The sequence below is a fragment of the Berghia stephanieae genome, chromosome 8, assembly GCF_034508935.2.
Source record: "Berghia stephanieae isolate SIO BIC M18660-M18661 chromosome 8, UCSD_Bste_1.3, whole genome shotgun sequence".
NCBI lineage: Eukaryota > Metazoa > Mollusca > Gastropoda > Nudibranchia > Aeolidiidae > Berghia > Berghia stephanieae.
This window is the reverse complement of record NC_088367.1, coordinates 2,400,524-2,417,345: the sequence shown is the minus strand read 5'-3', so window position 1 is coordinate 2,417,345 and position 16,822 is coordinate 2,400,524. Positions and strand designations below refer to the sequence as shown.

Here is a 16,822-nt window from a genome sequence, read left to right as displayed (position 1 = left end):
AGTATCTGTGGAACAAACTCTTAGGTCATGATCAGTGCAGTTGGACCCATCCTGGCATTCTCTAAGGATGTGCTCCATCGTCTGCTCTGGGCATCCACATGTACACACGCTAGTCTCAGCCAGCCCCCACTTTTTCATGCTTCCAGCTGTTCTCTCAATTTTTGCCCGTGCTCTGTTCAGTGTTACCCATTCATTCCTGATGAGCTGTGTGTTTGTATGTGTGTGTGTGTGTGTGGGTGTGTGTGTGTGTGTGTGGGGGGGGGGTGGATCTTTTAGTATGTTCCTACCTTCCATGACTACTTGATTGGTTGGTTTTTCGGTCAGGCAAGGTCCATCACCTAGCTGCATCCTCTGAGGAGATGAATAAACGAGAAGAGTATTATAAATTTGGTCAGTTGGGTGTGAAGTGAGAAAAAGTGACTATGGTATATGATTTTAATTCTTCATGACTTCAACTAGATTGTCAAATTAGTTACAGAAATACAGGGAAACGTTTGTTTAGCATGAATATCAAAGTTAAAGGTGATACTTGTGATAGAAAATAGTGAAATTATATTAAATTAGACTGTAAAATTAACATTATTTCTTACCTGTGCCTTTCCTGGATGGAGAAAAAGAAGAAAATGAAAAAGATTAATAAATTGCTTCAATTATCTATAGCAGTTTAAAAACATCTAAATAAGAAGAACAACAACAACAACAACTACCAAAAAGTGCAAAAGTGGCGAAGAAGAATATTAACAAAGCTAATGTTACGAACTTCAAAAAAAAGTTATTGTGAACATTTATTGTAACATTATTATGGGAAATGAGTTAAATCATGGCTTTGTCCCTTGATGGCGTCACGCCAATGAAATCCTGATAAAGCCAACACCGTCGGACCAGAAATATTGGGGGTTTGAGTTTAAGCGACGTTGGCTGTATCCACTATCAATAGGGAAACATTTAGATATAGATGAAACCGGAAAGGTGTTGACTTTAAGCAGTATTTCGTCGTAAGAGAGTTGACCTTATACGGGTTCCACTGTGGACTGAAAGCGCAATCTGACATTGAATACATTGAGTGATTTATGCTTTATTAGGGTTGTCATTATGCAAAAAAGATAAAATGCGACCGTTGAAACGCTACAGGAAACAATTATATATGTATATATATATATATATATATATATATATATATATATATATATATATATATGTATATGCATATTATATATTATTACGTGTATATATAAATACATTAAGAGGTACTAAACAAAAATGGATAGATATAACGGCTTCAAAAAAAAAAATAAAAAAAATACCAAACATGGAACGTTTCGGACTCAATTAAAGCCATTCTTCAGCCAACAACAAAAATAAAACCCCAAATGAAAACACAAATTCTCTCTTTACAAAATACAATAAAATGTTTCCATTATTTTGTTTTTTTTTGTTGTAGACTGTTTTGAGTCCGAAACGTTCCGTGTTTAGTATCTTGTTCTTTTCCTTTTTTTGTGTGAAGCTGTTACATTCATTTTTATTTTTTGTTTTGTTTATTACTTTTTACAGTCCATAGCTTCAAGCAGCTTTGTATCACTTTGACTTATATAAAGTACTTTGAAAGGATAAGTGTATAATTCAATTGTGTTCTATCAATACCATTTAATTCATTTATTTATACATATTGTTGTGGTTACCACATCAAGGGACATAACCAAGTATTTAACGGATTCTCTCCCTTTTTATAACAGCCTGACACGACCATTGCTGCAAATTAATTAACAATTCACAACACAACAACAAGACATTAGTATAACAAATAGATACATACGTGGATGATGTGTGATGTTAAAATCATTAAAACTACACATTATAGTATTTTACACATGTGTAATGTTTTCTTATATATTATAACAAGATGGTTTCTAGATGACCTTACTACACAGAATGTTATAAAAGCTTTGGGCATGAACTACTTAAGTTATGTTAATGGAGTTAAATAGCTGCTGATGACGGGTGATTATATTCATGTTGATTCCATGTACTATAGAAAGTGATATTATTTTATCACTTTAATGATAATATGTATTTTGTTCAGCTATGTGGTCTATCTAGTGGTATGACACTCGCTTTCGGATAGGAAGGTCTTGGGTTCAAGCCTCGCCCGGCGCATGGTTGTGTGTCCTTGAAAAAGGCTCCTTGCTCACATTCTCTCACCGTACTCAGGTGTAAAATGAGTATAATCCTTCATTACTATGCATTGTATCAATACTTTTTTCCGATAATATGACAGTGTGTTGTTGCTCACGATAATACGTGAAATCAACAGTCATAGGATATCACGTGGAACTTGTCGCTTACGATAATACGTGAAATCAACAGTCATAGGATATCACGTGGAACTTGGCGCTTACGATAATACGTGAAATCAACAGTCATAGGATATCACGTGGAACTTGTCGCTTACGATAATACGTGAAATAAACAGTCATAGGATATCACGTTGAACTTGTCGCTTACGATAATACATGACATCAACAATGATATGATAGCACGTGGATCTTGTCGGTTACGATAATACGTGAAATCAACAATGATAGGATATCACGTGGAACTTGTAGGTTTCAATAATACGTGAAATCAACAATGATAGGATATCACGTGGAACTTGTCGGTTACAATAATACGTGAAATCAACAATGATAGGACATCACGTGGTACTTGTCGGTTACGATAATACGTGAAATCAACAATGATAGGATATCACGTGGAACTTGTAGGTTACAATAATACGTGAAATCAAAAATGATAGGATATCACGTGGAACTTGTCGCTTACGATAATACGTGAAATCAACAATGATATAATAGCACGTGGAACTTGTCGCTTAGGAATAATACGTGACATCAACAATGATATGATATCACGTGGAACTTGTCGCTTACGATAATACGTGAAATCAACAATGATAACATATCACGTGGAACTTGTAGGTTACAATAATACGTGAAATCAACAATGATAGGATATCACGTGGAACTTGTCGGTTACGATAATACGTGAAATTAACAATGATATGATGTCACGTGGAACTTGTCGCTTACGATAATACGTGAAATCAACAATGATATAATAGCACGTGGAACTTGTCGCTTAGGAATAATACGTGACATCAACAATGATATGATATCACGTGGAACTTGTCGCTTACGATAATACGTGAAATCAACAATGATAGCATATCACGTGGAACTTGTAGGTTACAATAATACGTGAAATCAACAATGATAGGATATCACGTGGAACTTGTCGGTTACGATAATACGTGAAATTAACAATGATATGATGTCACGTGGAACTTGTCGCTTACGATAATACGTGAAATCAACAATGATATAATAGCACGTGGAACTTGTCGCTTAGGAATAATACGTGACATCAACAATGATATGATATCACGTGGAACTTGTCGCTTACGATAATACGTGAAATCAACAATGATAGCATATCACGTGGAACTTGTAGGTTACAATAATACGTGAAATCAACAATGATAGGATATCACGTGGAACTTGTCGGTTACGATAATACGTGAAATTAACAATGATATGATGTCACGTGGAACTTGTCGCTTACGATAATACGTGAAATCAACAATGATATAATAGCACGTGGAACTTGTCGCTTACGATAATACGTGATATCAACAATGATATGATATCACGTGGAACTTGTCGCTTACGATAATACGTGAAATCAACAATGATAGCATATCACGTGGAATTTATCGGTTACGATAATACGTGAAATCAACAATGATATGATATCACATGGAACTTGTCGCTTACGATAATACGTGAATATGATAGCACGTGGATCTTGTCGCTTACGATAATACGTGACATCAACAATGATATGATATCACGTGGAACTTGTCGCTTACGATAATACGTGAAATCAACAATGATAGGATATCACGTGAAACTTGTCGCTTACGATAATACGTAAAATCAACAATGATAGGATATCAAGTGAAACTTGTCGGTTACGATAATACGTGAAATCAACACTGATAGGATATCACGTGAAACTTGTCGGTTACGATAATACGTGAAATCAACAATGATAGGATATCACGTGGAACTTGTCGTTTACGATAATACGTGAAATCAACAATGATATGATGTCACGTGGAACTTGTTGCTTACGATAATACGTGAAATCGTCGGTGCCGTTATATGCTTGTTTGTTTGCGGGCATGCGTGCGTGTGTGTGTGTGTGTGTGTGTGTGTGTGTGTGTTCGAAATTTAAATACGTATTTCAATGTGGTCAGAAGAAGTCTTCTTTTCACTTTCGATCGATTAATATCACTCCCCCCCCCCTACTCCTTACCACGCCCCCCCCCTTGTTATAATGTCTCAACAGGAACCTGGAATATCACAGTGCATTCCGTTCTGCCTAACGCTGAAAACAAAAGCAGCACATTTTGATGTATTTTCAGCCCGAAAAATCTTCCTTCAAATATCGATCGATTAAAATCACCCTTATCTTTGCAAAAATTATCCCAACTGAGACAATTGAAGTCCCAGGTTTGGGAGTTTTGTTTATTTATGTTTGTTTTGTTGTTGTCTTTTTTAAAAGGTGACGGTCATTCTAAGCGATTGGTCAAACTTTTATTTTTACTTAAAGAGTACGGTAGCATCCCCCCTCCTCTTCCCACCTTCCAGAAACCCATATCATGACGTTATAACGACCAGGAATATCGAGATTACATATATATTATATCGGAGGATGCTGTATTATCGAATAATAATATCTGTTTGAAAAATTGTTAGAGTGTGAAGCAAGAAATCTTGCATTATTTTGTTAATATTATTATTATTATGTAGATTCGTTACAGCTACTAGCTATGTTATTTATATTGAACAATTATTGTATTATAAAATTAATAAGCTAATATGACTACATAGCAAAATATGTACAGTTTATGTTACACTAAAACTCGAAGAAATAATTATTGTGTGCGACTTTATAAAATGTTACACCCTTCCGCGGCGCAGAATCGTGAGAATCTGATGCTGTGACCATTGCGTTCCGTGAAGGAATATAGAATAATATCTTAACTTATTCTAATCAGGGGGACGAAGTGGCTGAGTGGTTAAGGCATTGCACTGTTATCCGGAAGGTCCCGAGTTCGAGCCCCGCTTCAGGCACTTTCTTGTTAAATTTTCCTTGGGCAAGATTTTTTAACCCCCAATTTGCTCACTCGGACAATATGGGTGATTCCTGTTGACATCAGACATCTTGTTTGACGGATTATCTATATTCATTCATGGAATGCCTAGGCGACGATATCTTATGATGCCGTGGCGGAAGGGTGTAATTTTTATGATTAAAAATTTTTTTTTATCAAAATGAAATTAAATATTTCACGCTCGAAACCACTAATTAAAATTTTGATAAAGATCAAAATCTTACAAATTATATTTTTGATAAAGATCAAAATCTTACAAATTATATTTTTGATAAAGATCAAAATCTTACAAATTATATTTTTGATAAAGATCAAAATCTTACAAATTATATTTTTGATAAAGATCAAAATCTTACAAATTATATTTTTGATAAAAATCAAAATCTTACAAATTATATTTTTGATAAAGATCAAAATCTTACAAATTATATTTTTGATAAAGATCAAAATCTTACAAATTATATTTTTAAAAGTTTCGTTCGTAGTTCCGAGTCGTCTCTATTAGTTACTATATGACGTAATTATTATACTAAAGACGAGACAAATATTAATATTGTTGTCAACATATTTTCAATACAATGATGACAGTATAAGTAGCATTTAGATTAATATGTGACCCAGCGTCTCAAAACGGCATTATGGCAGGATGATTCGGACAGAGAAAAATAAATTGAGAAATAAAATAATGCGAAATGCGAATTTGAGAGTTTTGTGCATTGCCAGAAATTTTATTTATTCTACACCATAACGAAAATGAATTAACTCAAAAGTTCATATTAGTGGCTATACATTCTATTTTTAGCATTTAGTTCAACCCGACGTATTACCGCTTTGTCACTGGGGGTTACATATACATTTACGTGTAAAATGACAAATCATTTTGATTTCAGATTTCCTGTAATATTTGTCATACAAATTGCGAGGCTTATCAAGAAACGTTTTTTCAAAAATAATAAAAAGTCAATTTTTAAACTTTGAAGAATGATTTGGTCAATATGTGTTTTTATGAGTATACAAACAATATGGCAATAGTATTACTTACCTGTTACCTCAATGCCAAAAGCTAATACAAGACATTGCATTGATTTGGTTACTAAAATGTGTTTTCATGATTTATTTTTGGAAATGGGATTTTTGCTTTGTTTTACAATTGCATGAAATAAATGGGATTTACCCAAAGTCATACTTACCGCTGTTTGCTGCTGATCTTGGTTTTGTTTTACCTCTCTCTCTCTCTCTCTCTCTCTCTCTCTCTCTCTCTCTCTCAAAAAGAAAGAATCTTACAGCATCACTTACCCACATGAACGTGTTTTTCTTTTTTTGCGCCCTTTCAGCTTCGCCCCGTGTTTGTACGATTCAACAAGGAAAATTGTGAAATTAAAATTTGAAGAAGAAATGAACATGCACAAAGGACAGACATGCACAAAGAGACAGATTTCGAAAGGTAAGCAGTATAGAATATGGATGCAAGGGACATGCACAGATTGCATGATACATCATCATTCAAATACATACAAAATTACCATTTAATAGTTAAAATATAAATACAAAATCTTTTTAAAATGTAACATTGATTGTGGGATACCTGGCTTGCATTGCTAATTTTCATAAGAAAATAATCTGTCTTCATTATCATAAATTGTTTAGATGTGAATTTACAGAAAAACATGTTTGTGATTTGACTGAATCGTAGAATAATTTAAAATTTCACTCAAGTTTCTTTTACATAGTAATTAGTTTAAATATTGTTATCCAACATTGTGAAGTCATTTTAAAAAAAGCAAAAAGCTAAAAGAAAAAAATAATAATAGAAAAATGAAACGCAATTATATTTGATCGTGTTTTGTTTAAAAAAAAACCCATTAAAACATTCGTGGATTTCCAATGTCTTTCATTTATAACTTAATCGCAATGCTTGAGCCAAGTAAATGGACCGATAACATTCACGACAGCAGTCAAAATATTTCTCCACCCTCTACCGCAATGCCCCCCCCCCCCCCTCACTTGCTGGTTTTAGAAACCTGGCAACTTCTTTCCCAGTTTCGACCAGACGACGAGGAATACGCCTCCACGAGGGACTGAACTTTGCCAAGTCGACTTTGGTCTCGTGATCTCACGGCGGACAATGCTTTGTGATAGATTAGCGTCCTATCTACCCCAGTGCCTCCTCTTGCTGGTTACAAAACCTGGCAACTTCTCTCCCAGTTTCGAGAAGACGATGAACCGCTTCCACTAAGAACCAAACTTTTCCAAGTCGACTTTGGTCTCATGAGCTCACGGTGGACAATGGCTTGTGATAGATTAATGTCATCCTTTCAAAAGGGTAGGGTATTGTCTGTTTAAACTACAGAAACCGGGTTAACAACAAGCTCCGTGAGCCATATCATACCCCTCTAAAGGACTCAACTACTCTGCTATACTTTGATAAAAAAGAATGCATCCTTGAAATTTTGACCAGAAAACTTATCCTTCTAATATCGATCGATTCAAATGACCTCCATCTTGGCAAAAAACAAAAAAAAAAAAACAAACAAAAAACAAAACAAAACAACAAACCCTCAAACTTGAGACTTTTTGCAAATCCCAGGTTTAAAAGTTTTTGCCAAGATGAGATTTTAATCAATCAATCAATCGATCAATGATTCAAGGAAGAGTTATTTGTTCAAAATTTTAGGTACGCGTCTATTTCAGAATTAGCCCCACCTAACGTTCTCCTCCAGCAAGCCAACCAACCACCTACCTTCATCCGAGTCGTCTCTATCCTCCCCGTTTATCATCACTTTGTCCACGTCAGCTTCATAACCGTCTTCGTCGTCTTGTGACATCTCATCTTGTCGAAAAGGGACGACATACAAGCTACTTTGTCAATTATGCAAGGCTCAATGGAAAATATGCAAATATGCAAGAATGCAAATATGGAAAAAAAGAAGAAGGGAAATATGGAAAATTGGAAAAATGAAAGAAAGATAGACTGGGCCAGGCAATGCGTATATTACATCATACTGAGGAGAATGAAAACAAAAACAAAATCTCTCGTCTTCTTTTATGTAACTCTCAAACGAAAACATTTAAATTTGCCAGGAAACAGAACAGCTACGGTTATAACAATTTGATGGCTGTTATACGTTTTTTCAATAGCGTATACTATTTTGCTATTTTCAGTTCCCTCGCCAGTCGGTTTAATTAATTAAATCATGGTTTTCATGTAATTTCTCATTGACCTCTAACACCCTCTTCGCTATACAATATTATCACAGTGAAAAAAAAACTTACTTTGTACCACTCATTGGTTACGGCATATCCATAAATCTTACTTTGAAGGCGGAATAAAGGTATATTCTCATGCCTATGGATTTATAAAACTCGTTATATTTTTGTTGATAAAGGGGAAACCCGAAACGTTCATTTGATCTGTTTTTGTAATTAAGTTGAACCCTACATTCAATTTCACATTATTATTTATTTTTTTGCGCGTATTAAAACAAACTCAAAATACCTGGTGTTACGTGGCACGCTAAAAATAACATTTTATAAATCTGAAGGCATAAAAGAATCCTATATTATATTCTTTTGATTTATCATTCATAGCTGCTCATAGCAATTTTAGTAATTAGTCTTAAATTGACAAAGAAATCAATCGACGTGCATTCACATTTGCAGTTCTGATAACCCAAATTCTTATGGCTCATTGTTGTTGTAATGGAAATATTCTCATACCAACGCATACCTGTCTAGTCTCCATTACAACAATGATGAGTCAAGCCCATACTTTGGTTTAGTTATCAGACCCACAAAATATGAACACATAAACATCAATAGATTTAATTAAAAAAAAACTCTTGCACGTGAATTGACGTGTAGTCTAGTAATATTATGTAAACCTAAGTTTGAATCTAGCTGTAAAATTTCCAGTTATTTTCTTTAAAGTTTTCAATTCACATTTAAAAAGCTGTTACAAAAGGTCAATTTTATGTAATTTTTGTCAAGGCAAATGTATATTATAATACGAAAATAACCCTGTTCTCGCTTTACATACGAAATTAAACGACCTTTAGCTCTACCTCATATTATTATATCATCGTACTTCCGTCTAACGAAAGAAAAAAAAAAAAGAAGACGAGAGAAAACAATGGGAATTATCAATAAATCAAAATCAAAACCAATCAAATCATTCATTCAATCAAAACACTATAGAGTCGTAGATGAAAACTTTCCAACGAAAAAATCAAATAAACTTTGAGCAATTCATGATACTGTGTATGCTTTCAATAAGTAAAAAAAACCCCACAGAGGCAAACTCTATAGGAAATGAGATTAGCGAAAGAGTAGCGTCCCTTGATTGGACGTCACCTTACAGAGAGAACGCCAATTTGGTTTTGAAGTGTCTCAAGCCGCTTTCACCGGAAGCGAGGACGAGAGACGCACGCGCACAACCAACATGACGTTCTCTCTCTAATAACTTTTCCGCCGGTGACGTCACAGACTATGGGTGACGTCCAATCAAGGGACGCTACTCTTCCGCTAATCTCATTCCCTATCTTACATTAAACTCATAATGCAACTGTAAATTAAAAAATAACTTCTCTACAAAATTGAATTGGCTTTATAATAATTCGTACCTTATCATGTCAAAAGCATTGCGATTTAAAATGCATCCTAAAATGATCATTCATTCAATTTTATATACTTTATAAGTAAAATATGCACGGTTATACAGTGTAACAGTTCAAGCTTAAATTCTCTACGACAAGATTAGTATCGGCAAGCATATTATTATTTGTGACGAAACTCAACAATCTGGTATTATATTTCGGGTCAACCTACATGCAATGCACGTACTATTTGCAGGTCTGATAACGGAACGACATTATAGGCTTGTTTTAACATGGACAATATGTGTCATTAATTTGTTAACGCTTAATCTTTAGTTACCCTAAGCTGTTATAACATTATATTAATCTTTGACATGAAATGCTTTAACTCTCTCCTTACCAGCCATTTTCGGGATTTTCCCCAAAACTTCACACCCAACTAAACACAAAAAGAGATTTTTTATCACCCAAACACAATATCAGTAAGTTCTTGCGATAAATAATTTCTTTAGCAAAACATGCTCTACAACACACTGTTCATTTTATTTAAAAATTATGATGTAATACAAAAGAAATTTGAATAAGAAAAATGTTGGTTGTATCGTAACGAATGTGACTATTTTCCTATAGTTGGTAAGGAGAGGGTTAAGGGGGTTAGAGCTTAGCTATCGTGTTACATTATATATGGTGTTACTGGAAATGAAGTGAGTAGAACAGTACCAAAGGACAATAAGGAATCACAACTTTGCATAGATGAGGACAACCCACAACCCTACGGTACCGGCAACTCCGCCTAGCCGGCCACGTGAGGGACGCTTTACAATCCGGAGTTGCCTTCACAGTAGTTTTGTGGGTTCACCCGTAGCCATCGTTAACCTGTAGCCTGACAATGACGTCAAAATGCCAGTCATTGGCCACAAAAGAAAACAAATCGTGAGTTGTATTCAATAGTTCCACCGATGGGACCACTTGTTTCCATGAGCACTACTAACGACAACTCATTAGGCGGTGCAAAATAATGACGTCAAAATGCCAGTCCTTTTTGGATTTCAGTGTCAGGCTATAACTTAGCGATGGCTACGGTTCAACCCCCCCCCCCCCCAAATCGCCATTGCCCACCAGCACATTCCTAAACACTTCATTTCTTATTCTTATTATTAACATAAGTGCCTGCTCCACTCGCTTTTCTGAATGTGATATTACTGTAACATGGACGAATATACCGATTCTTACACTCTTGATTTTTGGAATTCGTGACGTGTTCCCAACCGCTGCATGAGCTTGGGAGTGCGCGTTGAGAACAAAGTTCGAATTCCAAAAGGCAATAGTGTAAGAAACATTTTATTCTAGCCCTCAATGAATTTTGATTTCGTCATATTTGAATAAAAGACATGTTCAAAGCCAATTAAATGATACTTATTTTTAAAGAATCTAAATTTTAGTGAAATTCAACGATTGATAATCTGACGTCACAAAATATGATTGTAAACATGATATCACTACGCGTTACTATTTAGGGAGAGAGGTAGAATAATGATTAACTCACTCAATCCTAAAAGATGTTTGCTACTTTTCAAAATTTGAAAAAAATGTATTAAAAATGAGCACGTACATAGATGGTTTTATTCAACTATCACTAACATGTAAAAACTAAAAACAATAGCTTTGATACTACGCCTATAATTTGTCTCAGAAAAATGTAATAAATAGGCATGGGGTAAATGTAACACCGAGTATCGTACGGATATAGTCGGTGTTAGGGTTGAGTGAGTTAATATTAGGTTATCGTGGTTATCTCTCTCTCTCTTTTTTTTTCTTCTTTTTACTCTCTTTCTCTCTCCTCCTATTTCTCTTTCTCTTCTCTCTCTCTCGCTCTCTCTCTCTTTCTGTTTTCTTTTTACTCTCTTTCTCTCTCCTCCTCTTTCTCTCTCTCTTCTCTCTCTCTCGCTCTCTCTGTTTTCTTTTAACTATCTTTCTCTCTCCTCCTCTTTCTTTCTTTCTCTCTCTCTCTCTCTCTCTCTCTCTCTTTCTTTTTACTCTCTTTCTCTCTCGCCCTTTCTCTCTCTCTCTCTCTCTTTCTCTCTATCTCTCTCTCTCTCTCTTTTTAACTCTCTTTCTCCCCCCCCTCTCTCTCTTTTCTCTCTCAATGTTTTCTATATTTATTATTGGAGATTTATCCTCATATTTATCTTCTGAACTCAATCTGAGTAAAACTGAATTGACTTGAAATCAGGTTAATCTAAAGAGTTGATCACATTTTTTGTTAAAGAAATAAAACATTGGTCATAAGCGGTGCTATGATATTCTAGCAAAATAAATAGTACTTAACTAAATGAGAATGCAAATTAATAAAAAAAATATTCAGCTTAAGAGTAAACCCTGAAATTGATTATCACATTAATATAGCTGGTATACATGCATACATGAGATTTATAAGGTAACAAGATGATGAGTCATGTTTCAAGAGCATTAACACCCTGACGCGTACATTGTCATGCAATCAGAATCATGAATCATCAGAATCATTAACACTCTGACGCGTACAATGTCATGCAATCAGAATCATGTATCATCAGAAGCATTAACATTCTGACGCGTACAATGTCATGCAATCAGAATCATGAATCATCAGAATCATTAACACTCTGACACGTACAATGTCATGCAATCAGAATCATGTATCATCAGAAGCATTAACACCCTGACTCGTACATTGTCATGCAATCAGAGTTATGAATCATCAGAAGCATTAACACTCTGACGCGTACATTGTCATGCAATCAGAATCATGAATCATCAGAATCATTAACACTCTGACGCGTACATCGTCATGCAATCAGAATCATGTATCATCAGAAGCATTAACACCCTGACTCGTACATTGTCATGCAATCAGAGTCATGAATCATCAGAATCATTAACACTCTGACGCGTACAATGTCATGAAGTCATAGATGAATCATCAGAAGCATTAACACTCTGACGCGTACAATGTCATGAAGTCAGAGATGAATCATCTGAAGCATTAACACTCTGACGCGTACAATGTCATGAAGTCAGAGATGAATCATCTGAAGCATTAACACTCTGACGCGTACAATGTCATGAAGTCAGAGATGAATCATCAGAAGCATTAACACTCTGACGCGTACAATGTCATGCAATCAGAGTCATGAACCTGACACGTACATCATCAACATCTTCATGCCTATTGTTTTACCTTCTTCCAAGATGGTCGTCGGAGCCTTGTTGTATTTTTTCTGACCCTTCTGCTTGGGCGATTTGGACTTTTTATGATTATTATCTAAATTCTCATTATCACCTTTCTCCTTTTCTTCTTCTTTATCTTTGTCTTCAATGACGATTGTAGGTGGCGCTGCTGGTTGTTGTTGTTGTTTGGGCTCCTCCTTTTTACGCATCTCCGGCTCTTCTATCTTTCGTTTTGCAGGCTCCTCCTCTTTTGGTTTCTCCGGCTCCTTATTGGCTGCTTTTTCTGTCTTGCGTTTGAGGAGTTCCTCCTTCTTCTTCTTAAAGTCATCCCCAGGCTGTGATTCCTCCTCCTTTTTGAACCTCGGGTCATCCTTTCTTTTCTTCAACAAACCTTGAGGCTTCTTTAGTAATTCCTCTTCCTCCTTTTTCTTTTTTTCTTCCTCCAACCTTTTCTTCTTATCTTCCTCTTGCTTCTTTTTCAAAGCTTCCTTTTTCTTCTTCTCTTCCTCCTCTTTCTTTTTCTTTTCTTCTTCCTCTTTCTTTTTCTTTTCTTCCTCCTCTTTCTTTTTCTTCTCTTCCGCTTCTTTCTTTTTCTTTTCTTCCTCCATTTTCTTCTTCTTTTCTTCTTCCTCTTTCTTCTTCAGTGCCTCTTGTTGTTTTTTCTTTTCCTCCTCCTCCAACTTCTTCTTCTTTTCTTCTTCTTCTTTCTTATTTGGTGCATCCTGTGCTTTTGGCGCCTGCTTCGCTTCTATTTCTTCTTTTACTTCTTGGGCTGAGAACACAACGTAAGGGGCGACAATGAAATGATGAAATTTATGAATGCTCATAGTATCAAAATACGACTTTCAAAATATGGAAATGTTTAAAAAATGCTATAAATCTCAATCAATACGGCAAAAACCAATACAAATCTACATCAAAACTTCAAAAAAAATAATGATAATCATATGGGACACATGCATAGCATCTTCAAAACAACTATATTTTCTTTTTCTAATAACGACGTGTACATATATGCAGGTCTGATACCCGAACCGGCTTATGGGCTCAACAGTTGAACATTGTTGTAAAGGATAAATATTTTGCGTAATTTTTTTGAAGGGGTGGGGGGATTTCAAGTACTGCAATGATCCCATAATAAATTGGGTTATCAGACCTTCAAATAAGTGCATGTCGTCTAACAATGATAATAATAATAATAAAAAATATGAATCCATCTTTAATTCTATGTTCTTACAATCAACCAATTGCATAAAGGGCGGCAGAATTCTAAATAATATACTAAAATTTATAAGCACGCACGGGGATATTTTAATTACAGTGTATGTACATTGTCAACTTTGTAATACTTTCCATGCTTTATGCACCGTAGTAAAACCTGAAATGGGATATCATTCATTCATAGCATCAAATTCAACTGGAATAGGATTCAATAGTCTGACGTCACGTCCGCCCAACAACGAGCAACTTGGTTCTAAACAAAGAAAACCGGTTCTTTTTATTCTTCATGCTGGCTAGAACTTTCTCACATGTCATTTGATCAGAATGTGTAAAAGTCAAAACATGATCAGATTTATAATGTTTTTTTTTTCTCTGGATACACTTTTATGCTCTTTGGAGAAGTATTTCATAAGGACGTCCGCCATTGTTCCGATAGTTTATAACCAGTTACTAAGTTACTATGCCTCATTAAGAGGGAAGTGACGTCACGACTATTGAATCCTCTTGCTCGTGTGTACAAATAACCAAAATAATATGTGCAGTCACTTCAAACCAAGTGGCTCAAAGCAAAGGATGATATATACTGGCTTTACTAATTCATGGCAAAAAGGTAGACCTCTACCTACTATGGGCGTAAATGATAACAGTGTAAGGACAATCGTAATATTTACTCTTTTTACAAGCGTATTGAAAGTATAAAAGTAGAACAGGATTTCTAAACTGCACACGGACAAAAACAATGTACTTACGTGGTGCTTGTTTCTGAAGAAGCAAAATATAAATTAGAGAAATCATTATTTGCTTTAACTAATCAATAGGGAATGAGATTAGCGGAAGAGTAGCGTCCCTTGATTGGAAGTCACGAGCGGAAAACTTATTAGAGAGAGAACGTCATGTTGGTTGTGCGGCATAAGACACTTCACCAAAAGCGAGGACGAGAGAGACGCATGCGCAAAACCATTTTGACGTTCTCTCTGTAAGGTGACGTCCAATCAAGGGACGCTACTCTTCCGCTAATCACATTCCCTATGAATCTGATTAACATAGTATTGCCTCTTTTATTAAATTTGGACCTAAGGTTACGTTCACTTAATTTCAGGTCTGATAACCCAATTTATTATGGGCTCATTGTTGTAATGGAAATCTTTAAAAAATGACGCAAAACATTGTCCGTTACAGCAATGTTAAACTTCTTCTTCTTCTTCTTCTAGGTTCCATGCCTGGTCCAGGCTTCGGATACTGCATGAATTATCTCTCTCCATTCCTCCCTGTCTCTTGCTTTTTCAAACAGCTCTTGGATTGTTAGGTTGGTGAAGCCCTTCAGTTGGTCTATGAGTGTTTTTCTTTGTCTCCCCCGGGCGCGTTTACCAGGTATTTTTCCACAACTTGCCAGGTATTCATTCTTATCTTTCCTTACTATGTGTCTAAAAAAGGATAGTTGTCGATCCGCTATTAAGGGCATTAGTTTCCTTTGTTGATATGTTTGTTTTAGCACTTCTTCGTTCGTTTTGTGTGCAGTATACGATATTCTCTGCATCCTTCTCAAGCACCACATTTCAAACGCTTCAATGTTCTTTTGTGTTTCTGCATTTGTAGTCCAGCTTTCGCATCCGTATAACAAGATTGGCCACACGTAGCACTTCAAGACTCGGAATCTAAACCCGAACGACATCTGTTTGTTTTTTCAAAATGTTTCTCAGGTCCATGAAGGCCTGTTTGGCTTGAGTTATTCTTGCTCGTATGTCTCGGTTACATCTTCCATCTGTTGTCACTATTGAACCTAGGTATTTAAAACTTTCTACGTTGGTAAGTTGCTCGCCGTGAATCGTTATATTGCAGGTGTTGTTGTTTTCGGGGTTTTTCTGTATTACCATGCATTCCGTTTTGGTGATATTCACTTCCATTCCCTTGGCTTCACTATCTACTACCACTTTGTCAACAATCTTTTGAAGTTGGATTTCTTATGTTGCAATGAGTACCGTATCGTCTGCGTATCTTATATTATTTATGTTGTGACCTCCTACTTTTATTCCCTCCATATTAGTTATGCCCCTCATGATTGTTTCTTGGTATAGATTAAACAGATCTGGTGAGGCAACACACCCTTGACGGACTCCTTTCTTAATAGGAATGGAATTTCCTGTAGAGTTTCCGATTTTTATTTTTGTAGTATAATGTTTGCATGAGTCTGAGGTCTTTCTCATCAGCGCCAATGGAGTGCAGTTGTTTTAGTATTTCTTCGTGGCGTACTCTATCAAAAGCTTTTTTGTAGTCGACAAAACAGAGGTATAGTGGGGTCTGAACCTGTATAGCTCTTTCACTTAAAACACGGAGGAGGTATATTGCGTTCCTTGTCCCTCTGTCAGGTTGGAATCCATATTGTTCTTCTGCGATTTCGGGGTTAATCTTATTCCTTAGCCTGTTGATAATTATACGCAACCGTATTTTGTTGATGTGGCTTATTAAACTTATAGTTCTAAAATTTTCGCATCTGACTGCACCTGCTTTCTTTGGTATTGCTATGAAAATAGAGTTACAGAGATCTTCTGGAATTTTTCCAGTG

General features: G+C 35.6%; 2 protein-coding genes across 17 annotated transcripts in view; both read right to left on the bottom strand.

Moving 5' to 3' along the window:
* LOC144978020 (twitchin-like) overlaps nt 1-597 on the bottom strand; it is a 159,467-nt gene extending 158,870 nt beyond the window's left edge. For all 13 annotated transcript variants that reach the window (XM_078923458.1, XM_078923457.1, XM_078923469.1 and 10 more), the window contains exons 1-2: nt 591-597; nt 288-351 (exon numbers count right to left, since the gene is read on the bottom strand). In XM_078923458.1, the coding sequence (XP_078779584.1) occupies nt 288-348 (61 nt within the window). In that variant the 5' untranslated portion in view covers nt 349-351; nt 591-597. The remainder of the gene's footprint in view (nt 1-287; nt 352-590) is intronic.
* Nucleotides 598-7,914: 7,317 nt separating this feature from the next.
* The window catches only part of LOC144978022 (protein Obscurin-like), a 64,697-nt gene continuing 55,789 nt past the window's right edge, over nt 7,915-16,822 (bottom strand). For 3 of the 4 annotated variants that reach the window (XM_078923473.1, XM_078923475.1, XM_078923474.1), the window contains 3 exons: nt 15,009-15,021; nt 13,049-13,810; nt 7,915-8,066 (listed from right to left, as the gene is read on the bottom strand). In XM_078923473.1, coding sequence (XP_078779599.1) covers nt 7,930-8,066; nt 13,049-13,810; nt 15,009-15,021 — 912 coding nt within the window. In that variant the 3' untranslated portion in view covers nt 7,915-7,929. Of the gene's footprint in view, nt 8,067-13,048; nt 13,811-15,008; nt 15,022-16,822 lie in introns of those variants that run through there. The other variant, XM_078923476.1, reaches the window with a different exon arrangement.